Raw genomic sequence first — 15862 nt, 5'->3', positions numbered from 1 at the left:
CTTTTTGCCTCCTTGGTAAATCTCTCCCCATTTTCCCTAAAACCAGGCAAAGCTACCTACCTGTGAGCTTTCCCTAACTCCTCATGAAGATTTTCCTAGCTCTTCTGTATGCTATATATTTTGTAAGTATCTCTGTTATAGCACTCTCCACGTTTTTTTTTTTTTTTTTGAAATTACTGGGTCTTTCCTGCCTATCACTTCCCTTTAACTCAACTTGTACCTCCACCGACCAACATGTGACTTGGCACATAGCAAATGTTCAATAAATAGTTGATGAATGAATGCAAGGAGGCAATATATTGCATCACATTTAAACATCTGAGGCTTTCGAAGCATATTAGATTTTTTTGCCTCATCCTAGTCTTCCCTCTGCTGGCTCATCTTACACATATTGATTCTAAACTGCCCGGTCACTGGCTTCCTAAAGGCATTCACCGAATGTCCAAGTAACAGAGATAGGGGACCGAAGATTCAAGACAGTCTACAACACTGCCCTCAAGGAACGTCTCGGAGACCAATGTGGAGATAAACACGTCGAATTAGCAAAACATGAATTCAATAAGGACTATAACTAATGAGCGATAAAACCAGAGTGTATTTGCTACTAAGAAATAATAATGAAAAAGACTAATTAATAAAGGGATGTTGTCAAACATCATGGCAATTTTCATTATAACATTTTATTAGGCACAATATGATATTGATATTTTTTTCATTGAGGTTTGCAATAAAATCTCTCCACTAAATATATTCTTTTTTTTTTTAATGTTTTTATTTACTTTTGAGACAGAGAGAGACAGAGCATGAGCAGGGGAGGAGCAGAGAGAGAGGGAGACGAAGAATCTGAAGCAGGCTTCAGGCTGCAAGCTGTCAGAGCCCGATGCGGGGCTTGAACCACGAACTGTGAGATCATGACCTGAGCCGAAGTCGGATGCTTAACCGACTGAGCCACCCAGGCGCCCCTCCACTAAATATATTCTTAATCCACCCTCCAGGCACTGATGCTGTGTCCTCTCTCCTCAAATACTCAGAGACTACAATCAACATTGTTGATCTGTGATGCAGTGAGCACACCGTTGTTTATGCAGCAAATTTGCTTTCAACATTTTGGTCATCAGAGCAAGTATTATATATATTAAAGTTAAATATATTCTAAGCTACATATAATCTCACCTCTCTGGATGAGGTCTTTCCGAGGTTACAGATTACCAAGTGGTGGTACTGACAATGCTGCAAAAGCAAAATTCTGAAGCAAGTGGAGGGGAGAGACGGAGACTACAATAAAATGCCTTCTAGATGGCCACTGCAGGAAGATCTCTTCCAGATGGCTATTGCACAAAACCACAGCAATCCAGGCTAGAGACGCCCGAGGGAAGTCTTCAGCACCTCACTGGAGATACCACCCTCCTAGTTACAAACTCACACACAATGCCAAACGACCCCACCCACACCAGTGCTCCCAGGAGTGAAGGGCTAAAGTTACTGGATCCATGGCAAAGGTGATAGATTTGTGGACTTTCTAATTTCCATGTCCCACTGGGAGCAACCACATTGGATGCTGCCTTCCCAGATCCTGTTTCTGCTCTAGGGTTGGCTTATGACTTAAGGCATAAAAATATGCCTCTACCTTTCTGCTGTGGAGGAAGTTCTTTGGCCAATGCCCTTCCTTGGGAGATCAATGACAGAAAATAAAATGACCCTAGTTCCTGGGCCTTAATGTTTATTCCCCCACCTGAGAAATATCAATAAATAGAGATTCTCAGACACCATAATAAGGACCAAACGGTTGCAAAAAATACACAAAGCTTTGTTTTCAAACCCTGTCCTTGATACCATTATTGACTTGGCTTGCCATAACAGACACCTCTCCCCATACAAGCTAGCCAACTTGTTAAAAGGCAACAGAAGGCAAACATTTCTAGGCCACAGTCACCCTATATTTTCTTGATCACCCTGACAGTCATAACATATGCATGTGCCTGTGTATATGTGTATATGGATGCATGTGCATGTATGTGTAAATACACACATATACAAAATATGTGTACTTTATATAGACACATAAGTATATTATAAATATATTATAAATACATAAAAATTTTTTCACTGAACAATGGCTTATTTTCACTGACTGTTCATTATTATAGGATCGGGGCTTCTCAGCTACAGTTTGTCTCTTAAAAACCAGCTACTCTACGTCTGTGTATGTGTATCACCCACACAAGCACAATACAAATGAGACCAAATAGATGCTTAATTAATGGTGTAATTCACTTTACAACGGCATCATTACTACAGCATTACTCTATTTTCATTACTACTGCATATGAGAACTGGCTTCCAACATCTTTGAGTAAAGAAATAAAACAACCTAATCAGAGTGTCAATTAATTCTGTAAAAGTCACGTAGTGTATCCAAACAAAAACATTTTCACAGCCTCCGAGAAAGACAGGCTTCCACTCTTGGTCCTCTTCCTGTTTCCTGCTAATGCTTCTACCGGCTATACTTTGACCGATCCTAGTCCAATTATAAGTCAAAATCAATACCAGACCCTCAGCGAGTTTAATTGATTCTCTAAGAAAGGATATTATAATCCATCAGCACACCTTCACCTTACACTAATATTATTTTCCTGGGTTTACCCAATACCATTGTGGTCCCCATAACTACTCTTTCTCACACTGCTCTCTCTCATCAGTTCAACTGCTGTAACAGCAGAGCAATTTCAAGCAGGTTGTGAGTCTCTGAGAGTATTGCTTGCAAAGTGCATGTAAATTATTAGATTACATTACAAGTGAAAGACTCAGCAGTGGGTCACCGTAGTGGAGCATTAATGTAGAACAAGTTGAATGGAACCCTCGCAGACAGGCTTCTCCAACGTGATTTTTGGCAGGGAGGAGAAAGTGAGTAAAGGGGAAGGGAGGGCAAGGAATGATGACGGGTTGCTGAGAAATGAGGCGGGAGAGAGCTCCGGAGCATAGTGGGAACGAGGGTGCTCCCACAGCCTCAATGTCTGGAGGGGGCAGCCAGCAGGACTGAACAAATAGTACGGACGGGGTAAGGGGACGGGCAAACATATCCCTCTTCTGGTTCACTGGAAGGTGTGGGGTGTAAGCTCCGGAAGCCCAAGTGGCTGACAGGGTTGAGCTTAAGTGATTCGTCCTCACAAGAATCCAGCCCATGGTAGCTGAGCTGAGGGACTGGGGCAGATCCAGTCAGGAAAAGGAGGAAAAGGCTTTAGATGCCTTCAGATGCTCTTGCTTGTTTCATAGAGGGACCACGCGGAACCAGGGAGAAATGCTCTAAGGAAAGGGAGCCGAAGACCTTGAGGAGGAGACAGGCGAGAGGGGGCAAGTGGACCCCCTGTTTCTGTATGTGCCCATCATCACCACCACCACTAGAGTTACACTTGATGTGCACCAGGCATCCTGGCAGGTGCCACGCACGTATGATCCCAGGTGATCCTCAACCACCTTGGGAAGCCAGCATCATAAACATCTCTAGTTTTTAGGTGATAAAAGAAACAGACTGAGCAGTGAATTCACTTACCTAAAGTCACACAGCCAGCACCCAGCACACCCGGGCCTCTGGCCCAGGTCTGTCTCACTCCCAGCAGGGAGCATGTAACAACCATGCACGCTTGTTTCCCGACACGTCCAACCTTCCTCCATCTGCGTTGCTCAAGACTGGAGCAGGTCTGAACCTGCTACTGAGGGGAGGACTGGCGGATCCGAGAGAGAAAGAAATGGGACAAACAAGAGCAGCTGGGTCCAAACCCAAGGCCCAGCTGGAAATGTAAGCAAATAGAAGCTACGCTGGCAGAGTTGGGAAATGTAGAGCTGAATCTACTGAAAAAGTGACCAGTTTGGCAGGGCAATGTCAGAGGGATTCGCTGCACAGCTAATGAGCACTTCCTCTGTTGCAAAGCGTTGTGCAGGGGTAAAATAATAAACCACGGTGCTGGTCTTCTTGGACAGACTAGACACCTACCCAGGAAATTCACACCGTAAGACAGTATAAAAGAACCTGGCAAAGGAAGAGGTTGCATGCTTACTGCGTGAGCAAGGCCCACATGACTGACTACTGTAGAAGGCAGGGGTCACGAGAACTGCAGGAGGGAGAGGGTGAGTCTTACCTCACAGCCTTATCTGAAAATGACTGCAGACTTTCAAGAAGCCAAGAGAGATTGGGACGTGAGATGGGAGACTGAGCTGGGAAGAAGAAGAGGGGAAGGGTCAAAGCACGTATGAGGAACTGGCTGAAAAAGGCAAAGTCTAAGACACTCATAGCAGAGAATCATCAGAAGTGACCCAAACCATGGGCTCCACTGAGAGATGCCACCACTAGAACATAAAATCCCAGAAGGCAGGGATCTGACCTCTTCAGTTTGCTGCTTTCTTCCAGAGCCTAGCACAGGGCCTGGCACAAGCAAGGGGCTCAGAAAACAGTTGCTGAATCAAAGAATGCCACCCTCGTGCCTTGACACAGTGACAACAAACCCGAGCAAAGGGGATCCCAGAATTTACATTCTAAGCCAGTCTAGGCAGATGCATGTCTAAATGCAACAGGGTATTGGGGCACCTGGGTGGCTCAATCAGTTGAGTGTCCGACTTCAGCTCAGGTCATGAACTCACAGCTCATGGGTTCGAGCCCCGTGTCAGGCTCTGTGCTGACCGCTTGCTCAGAGCCTGGAGCCTGCTTCCGATTCTGTGTCTCCTTCTCTCTCTGCCCCTCCCCCGCTCACGCTTTGTCTCACTCTTTCTCAAAAACAAATAAATCTAAAAAAATTTTTTTTAATTTTAAATGTAACAGGGTATTAATGAACATGTGCTAAAAGTGGCATAAAGATACCATATGATTACAAATAATAAGTATTTACATTATTTTCCCTCCCCCACCTCCTCCCTGAAATCATGAGTAACACCTGGAGTCCAACATCAGTTACTGTGGAAACAGTCCATCCCTCACACCCTCCCTCCTACTGCCAGGCCACCCGCTCATACCCAGGACAGGGTTTTTAAAACTGTAAGAGGCAGCCCATAAACAGATCACGAAACCAATTTGGTGGCTTGAGATTTGTATCTTGCCTGTAAATAATAGAGAAAAATAACAGCACATCATAGGTAAAGGATACATATTTTACATGAAAAGTTTACTGCACCCATGTGCCGTGTGTGTGTGTGTGTGTGTGTGTGTGTTGTGTGTGTGTTGTGTGTACTGCCTCACAATGTAGTATGTTTCTCGCATTGGAGGTCACGGTATAAACACTTAAAAGACAGTGTCCTAGAGGGGCAAGAAATTCCACTATCTGACACTTTTTTTCACATTCAAGCTGAACGACCCTTGTCTTCCTGACGTTCCTGGCTGAATGTGACCATCAAAGGTACTACTCTTTGGGCCAGTAAACTTGGCCTATCCTGAAACACCCAGAAATTCTGTATAACATACTAAGCTCAGAATTAGTTCCTTCAAAGTACCCCCAGTTTCACAACACACAATCTTTTTTTGAGAAAAAAAAAAGTAAGATTTATTTTTTTCTAGTTACAAAAGTAATACATGTGTAACACAGGAAAGTCAGAAATACAGAAGAGCACAGAGAAAAAAAAAAACTAACACCAGAGGTAATCAATCCAGAAATAACCATCTTATCATTTCATTATCAAGGTGTAGATGGGTCCATATTAATACACACACACACACACACACACACACACACACACACGGTAATTCCTTACAAAAATGATGACATTCTGTGTATACTACTATGAAAGTTACTACTCTTCACTAATAAGTGACTGCCATTTTCCCGTCAAAAGCTATTTTTCTACTACAACATGACTTTTCCTGGCTCTATAGCATTCCATTGGCAGACTTGCTTCTGAACATCTGTATAAATCCTCTGCCTCGAGGAAAGAGGGCAGCTGCTGAGAGACGCCTCCCCTGTGGCCAGCTCCAGCTAGCGTAACTGCCCACACAGGCGCTAACGACAAGATATTCCCTGCCATAGCCTCTATTTTACTTCCTACTGAATCAGAGCACGGAGCCACAGGCAGCAAGGTCACTGTGCTTTAGAATGGTCTTATTCGACACAGCCACAAGTTCACAAGCTCATTTGTATATAATAAAAATGCCTAGTGGGATTTAAAAAAAAATAACAATTACTGATAATGTTCTATTATTGCTGCAGAACCCACGTGGCGTGCACTGACTTTCATACGTGTCAACTATCTCGTGCTGGGTTAACTTGTGTACACACTGTAGTATCCTCAGGGGGCTTTCCTAGGAGGGCAGGAGCTTGGTTTTGTACATTCCTGGAATTTCTGAGCATCCTGGCACAGCATCCACGTGGAAGGAACACTGGGTGTGGAAGCAGAATACCTGTACTCTTCTCACAGCCTTGCTATTTACTAGGAACGGAACTTCGGGCACATTATTACACCTCTGTGAGAGTCAGTCTAAACCAGGAGGGCCAGGATACATGATTCATAAGATCTCTTCTGTCTCTAACAGGCTTTGGGCTAACAGAACATGACCAGCGACAACACCATGAGTGAGCACCACATACCCAGCACACACCCTCACAGCTCAAGGTTAGAACACGAGCTTTAGGACTTCCCAGAGCCAATCAGTGTAGTTATCAGTTCTTCTACGGATTCTTTGTAGGGCCTCAAGAAATTTTAGAGCCTCGCTAATCTTCAACCCTCATCCTTCACGCTGTGAAATTTTACATCTTCTGGGTTAACAGCCTGGTCTATGGAAATTGTCCGGGTTCCCACTTTCTGCATAAATGCACTTAACAGAAATGGGCCATGAGTGCCAGAAATGGTAAAAATACAGCTCACAATTTCACACTTGTCATCATCAGTCAACTAATAGGATCACTACAAGAAGCATCATTTTTGATTATCAAAGTATTTCATTTGCCTTTGCTTTCCAATGCTTCATTACCTGGACAATTGAGAGTTATGGGCAGTTCATCCTCCCAGATGCCCTGTCCTTTCAGATATAACATCCCCATCCCACACACTTCCTGGGAGTACACGCTGTGTCGTTACCACGGCCTTCTTACCATCCACTGGCTTTATGACCTTACGGTGCAAATGAAAAGCAATGCAGTTTATCGAAGAGGTTTTAGACTTGCTAAATATACCCTTGTTTCTTCTGTGATTGGTATGTTGGAAATCCATTCACTTCTACACAGTCTTCCCCAGGACCGGCATCGATCACATGGGATGAGATAAGCTCTCTGCTCCTGGAAGGGGAGAATCACATCTGGTTGGCTTTTCTCCGTCATTGTCCATTTCTTCAGGTTTCTTTAAAACTAATTGGAAGAGTCAATAAACATGCCTGCCAATTCCCTTAACACACTAGGAAGAAGATCATCATGCCCTTCAGACCTGTTCTTATTCTGTTTTTCCAAGTATTCCCTTACCTGCCTTTGTCAATTGGCATTCTCGACAAGTTCGTCATAACTTCTCAAAGTGTCAACTTTTCCTCTTTTCATTGCCCTTGTTAAAGATAATTTAAAATTAGAAAGTCACATTCCCAGCCATTTCAGAGTCAATGCTAATTTCATTTTCTTTTGCACAGAAGTCTCCTTTCCCTCCAGAGATTCCTTTCTTCATTCACTGCCCCCACTCCCCAGCCCCAAACAGACACTCTCCATCCCTGTACACAGTTCTCCGTTCCCCTGCTGCACCCTCCTTATCTCTCCCCCCAAAATACTTCACCTAGTGAAACACACTTTAGCTTGTGGGTTCTCCTTCCTTCACTCCACTTCGGAGAGAAATGTCTGTGTCTGGAGATTGTAAAGTCACCTTCAGGAAAGAGGCATACAGTTGGCTGTCAATTAATCAGGATAAGACAGAAAAAATTACATCGTGTGCAGCTTTCTTCTCAGGACATGCATTTATGCTTTGGGGATCAAGAGGATTTCTCCCACACAACCTCAAATTCCGATTTATGCCTTTTGTTGGGCTAACGAATTCTCTACCTAGCAGCACGGCAGTTAATAGTCTGGATTACTTAAAACAGTGATTACCATACCTCCTCATAAATTCAAGTGTTGGTCCCTCAGTTTTTCCCCCCGTTTATCCTCGGTAGCATTCTTTGCTCACAAAGTATGTTCAAAAATCTTATATTCTCTAATTGTTAGTCCCGCATCTAGTTTGACATATAGATTTTAAGCCAGTTTACTTTCCCCCATTAAGCACAGACCCAAACGTCACCATTCCTGTCACGTATACAATTCCATCAAGTTTCAGAGTGTCATTTATACACAATTTTATTTCTTCTTACTTCTTTCACACACGCCTACCACTTACGTACAGCAACTTCACTACATTCATATTTCATAAACTTCATCAGTATTCAGCCAAATCCTCCCCCGAAGTAAGCTAGGTATTTTTAACAAGGCGCTGCCTCTTTCACAGGCTTGAGGATCCTGTACTAAGTGGCACCCTTCCTTGTGCCCCAGAAGAGTTTCATCTATCGCTGTCTGTTCATGGATGGAGGGACTTCCTGATTATTTCAGAAAAAAAAAAAAAACAAAAAAACTTTAAGATAGTTCACAATCAAAACTCAAATAACACTGCTAGAGAGGATGAGAGGCTGGGAGATCATGAGGCCTCTAAACCCTGCAAGCATTCCTACTCAGTTCCAGCCTCTGACTGAGCTTCAGGAAAAACAGCACCTCCAGCACCTTCAAGGGGGTGGGAAACCTGCACTCTCAACTGGAGGTGGCCACCGCGGAGGGCTCTGCAGCCGGCCACCAGCGCCTCGGTTGTGCGCACAAGACAATCACCAGGAGGCCACAGGGCCAAGCCACCGTCAATGTGCCACGGCACATAATGTGATAAGACAGTCTGTAATGGTGACATGTCAACAGAGGCCATAAACATCTGTCAGGAAAGCAAACAAAACAAAACAGTTCTTCCACCAACACAAGGGAATTGTTACCTGTAATTCTTTTTAACTTCAGCCTGTAAAAGTGGGAGCAAAAAGCCAAGCCACGAGCTGTGGCACACGTATTCCTCATCGTGCCCCCTCCCCCTCTTCCGAGGCCTTCTCTAGACAATCTCCTTGATGTCCTTACTCCAAAAACAAACTAATAATAATTGGGCTGTCACAGAAGAGCACCATGACTCCTAAAAAGAATCTGCAATGTTGAGACATCAAAGATACCAGAAGATAACCGCAGACTATCATTAAGTCAGGTGGGGCGGCCCTGAGAACGTCAGCCTCTGATGGCACGGTCCTGGGGAGGCTTTCCATACTGGCCCGGTGAACAAAGGCCCACACTTTAAAGGAGAATCTCCTTTAGGGGAATTTAAATGTTCTTTATTGATATTCTTGAAAGTCTTCTCTCAAACCCAGAATTTCCTAGCTTTTAAGATTTATTAGATACCCCTCAGTATATCTAAGGAAGACGCAAAATTAGCTGATATTTCTATCCACCATTATTACACGGGAGAGAAGTTATATAATGCTACGGTAATATATTACATAACTTATTTGTAAATACAACAGTCTTCTTAAATATCTGAGAATGACTTTACATCCTCTATAACTGTAGGGAAAGAATTAGGGCTCTAGATTCAGGGTGCAATTTTCCTAGAAAGTAAAAACCTCAGTTAACCAGAATTAACTAATTAAAGGGAATTTTCGTTTTGGTCCTTGCAAGTTAGAGAACAAAAACGGCAAATAACAAAACATACTGATATCGAGGACTTAATGGAAAAAGAAAACAATTTTCAAACCGGGATCATGGCAGATTTAGTCCAATCTCTGGCACTGTCTCCATTCACAGTTCTATAATGTACAATCAGAATTCATCCTCAGAACAGTGACCCTGTGGCACTGTAAGATCCTCAAACCTCAAAGAAAGATTCAATTACATTCCCAATGTTCTTTCCGGGGTAGGAAAGGGGACCAGCACATTTAAAAAGCATATTCAACAAGAAAAAGACAGAAAAGATTTCTGGTTAATCTACCGTTAGCCAGAAAAACGAATTCATTAGTAATGCCTTGGTACCCTTATAGAAAAATAGAAAAATCATGATTTACTGTATATTAATCAACACTTGAACACTGATTATCTGGAGAATTTTTTTTTAAAGCACTAATTCAAAATGATTCACTTTTATTTCTCTTAACATACAGTTTAGTAAGATGAATGAAAAACTGAACAGCTCATTTCCAAACCAACACTTCCCATTATGAATCTCACACACACACACACACACACACACACACACACACACACACACAATCCCCCACACCCCAAAAAGCCAGAACACTACTTTAAAAATGACAGAAGGGAGAACAGAGCAGGGAGGGAGGGAGGGACAGAGACCGTTCGTAGAAGTTCTCAACAAGGATGATAGTCTTCACATTCAGATAGTCTTCATATTCAAACTATGGTATTCCACATTCTAAGTTAATGTTCACTCTGGAACCGGAAGGCCTTTCAAAGCAGACTCTTGTCGCTCTAGAAGAATCTATCACTAATCTGGGATGACTGGTCAGGAATCTCCTTGAGGGAGCAGACGATGTCTACCTCAGAGTTCCTGAACAATGGCTCACGGAAAACAAAGCGGGTGAGCAGAACGTTATGTCACATGGAGAGAGCTGGATTTTCTAGAAAACGTAGTCTTTTGCACACAGGGCAGTCACATCATTATTTCTTCCCAGACACGTGAAATGTAGTTATGTATTTTGCTTCTATAGACACGTAAGTACAAATATAACCTAAGAAGCACAATCCATCAAGTAGACTAAGAAGATGAGGGCACAGAGAAGAGCACACTCTTAAGAATTTTCAGAGACATCCAACCCAGTCTGCACTTCAAACATCACACCACAACATCCTGGAGGCAAAAATGGGAGAATGGAGAGAAATAACGCGCATCTTAAGTCAGATGTGACAAAAGTGTGGCCCCAGGATCAGAACCCATGGGCTTGTCTCACTCGCATTCCAAAAGTTAGCTCTGGACAGGGGTCAGTTCACTTCCAAAAGAAATTCAGCCGTCACCAAAAATCCTCAGAACATTTCACCTGGAGGTACAACTACAACAATGAATATTCTCACACCTCCCTACCTCCCACTTAGGAACCTGGTGTGGAACTAGGCGTGTACCGCCTGTCACCTCTGCTGCCTTGAAAACACCAGCTGAAGGGTCTCATAGTTAGGGAGCTTCCATGCAGGCTCCATATTTCAGCTTTGGAAAGGGAGACATGTTCTACAGCCAAGGCTTCTCATCATGCCGGTAGGTTCTGGAAAATTCCAAAAGGTGACTAACATAAAATGAGTCTGCTACAAAAGTTTTTAGCCATTCAGGATTTGACTTTTGGATTAATAATACAATTCTTTTTAAGAAATAAGGGGGGAGCAACAAAAAAGGTTATCACAACTATCACCAAATGCATTTTCTAAAATTATTCCATTACATTTTTTAAGGCTCTAATTAGAAATGTTTTTTATGAGCAATTTACCGGAAAATTAAAGTCCCTTAGTTTAAAAAAATAATTATCCCATCCCTCCGGCAAAGGATTTTATCCCAGCCAGTAGCTCTTTCAAACTATGGGGCATCATTTATTTGCTCACGGTGGAGAGCCAGGACCATGTTAGAAAAGCTGATCTGCGAATCGATCTCTAGATAGGGCTCTAAATTGCCAGGCAAGAAGGGCACCTCCCAGAAAGTGAATCAGCCAAGACTGAAAGCGGGGTGTGGAGGTGAAGCACTTGGGTTATGTGGTTCTAGAAGTCCTCAGGGCTACAAATAAACTACAGGCCTTGTTAACTGATTTTACGTCAATCTCAACTGAGTTTCCAGGGGGTTCAATCTCAACCCAACTGAGCTTTTCAGTGTTAATCCCGTCTTCTGGTTTCGATTTTTCCCTCAGGTTGGCCTGCCCTAAGAGCCTTCAACCTACTGCACGAGTGTTCCAGACCAACTGCGTGCCACACAGCCCTGTGAGGATAACTTTAGGGAAGTACAATATGTAAGCTTCTGGCATGCATATAATAATGAGATTCTGGAAAAGGGTTTTTAACAACAGTTATGTCACAATGCTTATGGCTCCCTGAAGTCTCTGAAAGCCTTGTTAAATTAAAGATTCGCTGTGTTTTTTTCCGCCTCATTCTTACTTCCCATGTTGTCTCTTGCCTTTCTTTTTTCCCTTTCATTGTTCTGTGAAGATGGTACTGAATGACACCAGCCATCATTAATACCACCTAGAAAACAGGACAGTTTCAGTACAAGTGCTAAGGATCTCTGCTAGTTTTAAGGACTGGGGGAGGTCCGAATTTCAGATTACAAAGTCACGCATCCGATTTTGGCAGCTCAGGCACTTAAGGGTACGCAGTCCATTCACACGGGGATTCCCAGGAGCGTGGCAGTCAGCAACAGCTTCAAGTGCACCTAAGTCATGTCTCATGAGGTCACCTCAATGTCATGAGAATCCAGACCACAGTTTCTGTGGACTGCACAACATCGACTGGCTGGAAGCTAACCCTGCTACCTCTCTGGAAAGCATCTCCCAAATCCAAAAGCTTCCCACTTCACCCAATGCCAAGAACTCCATTCAATCCTCCCTGAGGTTGAAAATGCTAATTATAAGGTGATGATGTTTGCTTTTCCTTTTGAGTTGTGTGCCTTTATGTTTTAAGTATTAAAAAGGCGTAATCACCTAGTGTATAGGTTAATTTCTCTCCGATATTGTAATTTATGCAACATTAATACTGGATGCCAGCTCCAATTTTCTTGCTGCTTACACTCTGGGAGCCGGCTTGCATATTCTGCCAACTCCATTACATCATCTGAAAACCCAAACATTTCCCATTTTCAAATCACTCTCCTCTACCAGGCGTACTTACACATTCTCTCTTTTTCTCCCTAGGTCACACACACAAAGACTGGTATCCCTGAGGAGCAGACACTACATCTGAGGTTAAAGTCTGCAAATGCACATAATTTCTGGAAGCTATTACTACTGCTGTGTTAGCTAAAGGATGCCTCCATCTCTGACCTTCCTTTTTCCATTCAGACTGTTATATAACCTAGTGCCTGCGTGCAGGATGTGAGTTGAGTGTTTGGGCCTTACCTCTTCTCCCTCCCCCTAGTAAATCCTGGGAGGGATGGACTAGGGGATGGTTCAAAGAAGAGTGAGGGGAAGGGGTGATCCTCTAGGGGGCAAGGGGATAAAGGTCAACAGGTCAGCTGTGCAAGATGCATCCCACCCCTACTTTTGCCCTCTCCCCTTTTTGCTATGCCTGGGGTCTGGTGGTACTGAATGCCCAGCGTTATGTAATTTGCAAGAACAGCAAGTTACAGATTTGTTAGTCAGTTCTGCAGCCTGTCACCCTGGTCTCTTGCAAGAACACCTTCTGGCAAGAATGACACCTGAAGATGCTAATAACACACGGAAGGGGGGAGGTTAACACAGAAGGGGGTGGCAGCACAAACCAGAAATTAGTGTGGCTTCGTATATACTATGTTCTGCCCCCCCCCCGCTTTAAAAAAAAAAAAAAACTCAGAAACACATGAAGGGGATTTTCTCCAGTGTTTCTGATTAACCCTGTTACATAACCCGCTCGCATTCCAAATCCACCGTCTCAGGGTCTAAATATACTCTTTGCAGCCAAAAGCTCTCCACACACAAACTCACCAAGCTGGCGACAGGACCCGGCCCCCAGCCCTGATCCCCCTCCCTTTACCCCCGGCCCTCGATCCACCCCCCCCCCCCTCCGCTCAAACCGCGGTTCAGCGTGTTCACTCCTCGGAAATCGCCTTTAATTAAATGTTTTTCGTGTGTGTCATCCTGATGGCTTTTACTGTACTCGAATTCCGTGAATGGGAAAGCGCCCGGACAGGGGGTGTGGCTAAGGTGGGGGGGGGGGTGAATACTGTAAAACAGCCAGCACATGATCAGCCATATTCCTACCTCCAACTATAACATCGAGAGGAAGGGAGCGGCTCCCGGGCCCCCACTCGCCTCTCCCCAGCCCTCCCCAGTCGCCGCCAGAAGCCGAATGGCAAGAGGAGGGGGCGCGCTGGGCCAGTGCCCAAGCCTGGGCTGGAGATCCTCCCGATCCCCAGCCCCGGGCTGCTCGAGCGAGCCCGCTTCCTCCGGAGTGACAGGCGTGATTTATACATTATTTACAACAGTAATTAAAGCCGTAGCTTCCTCCGGTTCTTTGCAAACTCCAGGCGCAATCAAATAAATAATCCCCCACCCCCAAGACCCCCCCCCCACACACACACATCAGGTTCCCACACCTTTAAGAAAGAGAGTTAGCTTTCCCGAACACTCGACTTTTAACTAGAAAAAGCAAAGAGGGGGCAATGGAGCCCCCCCCCCCACCGCACATACTCTCCAAAATGAAGTGTAAAAATCGCTCAGGGTAGGTGTGTGTATGGGGGGGTGGGGGGGACATCTCTCGCACTATCCAACCAGCATTCAACTCTCGCTGACCATTCCCAGGTTCTTACAGAAACGCTTGAACCTCAGAGAGGGAAGGATTCCCAGGGCAGAAATAAGTTTGGGTGCATTTCGATCTTTCTGTTTCTGCTTGTTTGCTTTTGCAAACGCTCACTCCGAATGCGCGTGGAGCGTCCCACACCACCACCGCCCTCCGCGCGCTGGCGTGCACACGCCCCCCGCCAGCCTGGGCGCTGGGTTGCGAACCCGGGGTCTGCAAACTTGCGGATCTCCCCTAGCCGCGCCCGCCAAACAACTTGGCGAACACCTCGCGCGCCCGCACCCCCCTTCCTCCAGCCGTTCCTCCAAATCCCAAACCCACCGCCGTGGTCCAGAGAAGGTGCCCACGTCGCCCCCAGATCCAGAAGCGCCCCCTCTCCACCCTCGGGGCTTCCCAGGTCGCTCACTCCTCCCGCACCCCCTCAGCTCTGCGGGGGGGCTGAAAACACACCCCGTCTGGGGCAGCCGGGGCCAAAACTGTCAAGAGGAGAAAAGGTAACGCCGGAGGAGGGTGGCCATAAACGGATTTTTTTTTCCTTCTTAAAAGGACACTGCCGCTTTAAAAGTTTCTTTCCCGGGCCCCCACTCTCCGGTTCTCCGTATTTTGGGGGAGCGTATTTAATTTGGGCTACGCATCTTTCCTCCTCTTTGCAGAAAAATCAAAGCCTGGGGGTGAGCCCGCCGGCTGTCAACCCTCCTGCCGCCTCCCCCGCCCCCCTCTCCTCCTGCAACCCGAGAACGGGCTGCAAAAGTTTGCAACATTTCTGGGGGGCGGAGGGGGGAGGGGAGGGGGGCTCTCCGGGCTCGGGGCGCCGCTGCAGGCTCGCGCGCGGCCCCGGACCCCGAGCTCCGGGCGCCCGCTCCCGGCCGGCCCCCGCTCCGCTCCCGGGCTCCCGCCGCCCCCTCCTCAGCCCCTCTCGCAGCCTCCTACCTCTGCTGGTGCTGGAATAGCTCTGTCTGCGCACCGGGGCGGGCGGCTCGCTCTTGCGGGCGGATTCCTGGTTCAGCGGGGTCTCCCTGGCGCCGGCGGCCGCGTCCGCGCCGCTGCTGCCCGGCTCGCTGGCGGCGGGGTCGGGGGCTGCCGGAGCTGACTCCATGTTTTTTCCCAATGTAGAGATCGCTGGAGATGGCGAGCTCCGAGACTCCCTCTATCTTCTGTTTTCAGAGCAACTCTATGGTACCAAAAAAAAAAAAAAAGGGGGGGGGGTAGAAAGAGACCAGGGAGAGCAGGAGAGAGAGAGCAGGCGGCGGCGGCGGGCGAGCGAGAGCGCGAGGGAGCGCGCGGAGTGTGTCTGGGTGGACGTAAGTGTGCGCCCGAGAGGGGTTGGGAGGCGGGTCTGGCCACAGGCAGCGCTAGCGAGAGCTTCTCCAGCCGGCCCC

At 46.0% G+C, this 15862-nt stretch overlaps 1 protein-coding gene across 1 annotated transcript in view; it reads right to left on the bottom strand.

The window, feature by feature from the left end:
- RORA (RAR related orphan receptor A) overlaps window positions 1-15599 on the bottom strand; it is a 712209-nt gene extending 696610 nt beyond the window's left edge. Inside the window, exon 1 of the mRNA XM_042988728.1 lies at window positions 15414-15599. Within this exon, the coding sequence (XP_042844662.1) occupies window positions 15414-15579 (166 nt within the window). The 5' untranslated portion in view covers window positions 15580-15599. The remainder of the gene's footprint in view (window positions 1-15413) is intronic.
- Window positions 15600-15862: the final 263 nt, after the last annotated feature.

Source organism: Panthera tigris, chromosome B3 (assembly GCF_018350195.1).
Source record: "Panthera tigris isolate Pti1 chromosome B3, P.tigris_Pti1_mat1.1, whole genome shotgun sequence".
NCBI classification, from domain to species: Eukaryota; Metazoa; Chordata; class Mammalia; order Carnivora; family Felidae; genus Panthera; species Panthera tigris.
This window is presented reverse-complemented; position numbering and strand designations above follow the sequence as displayed.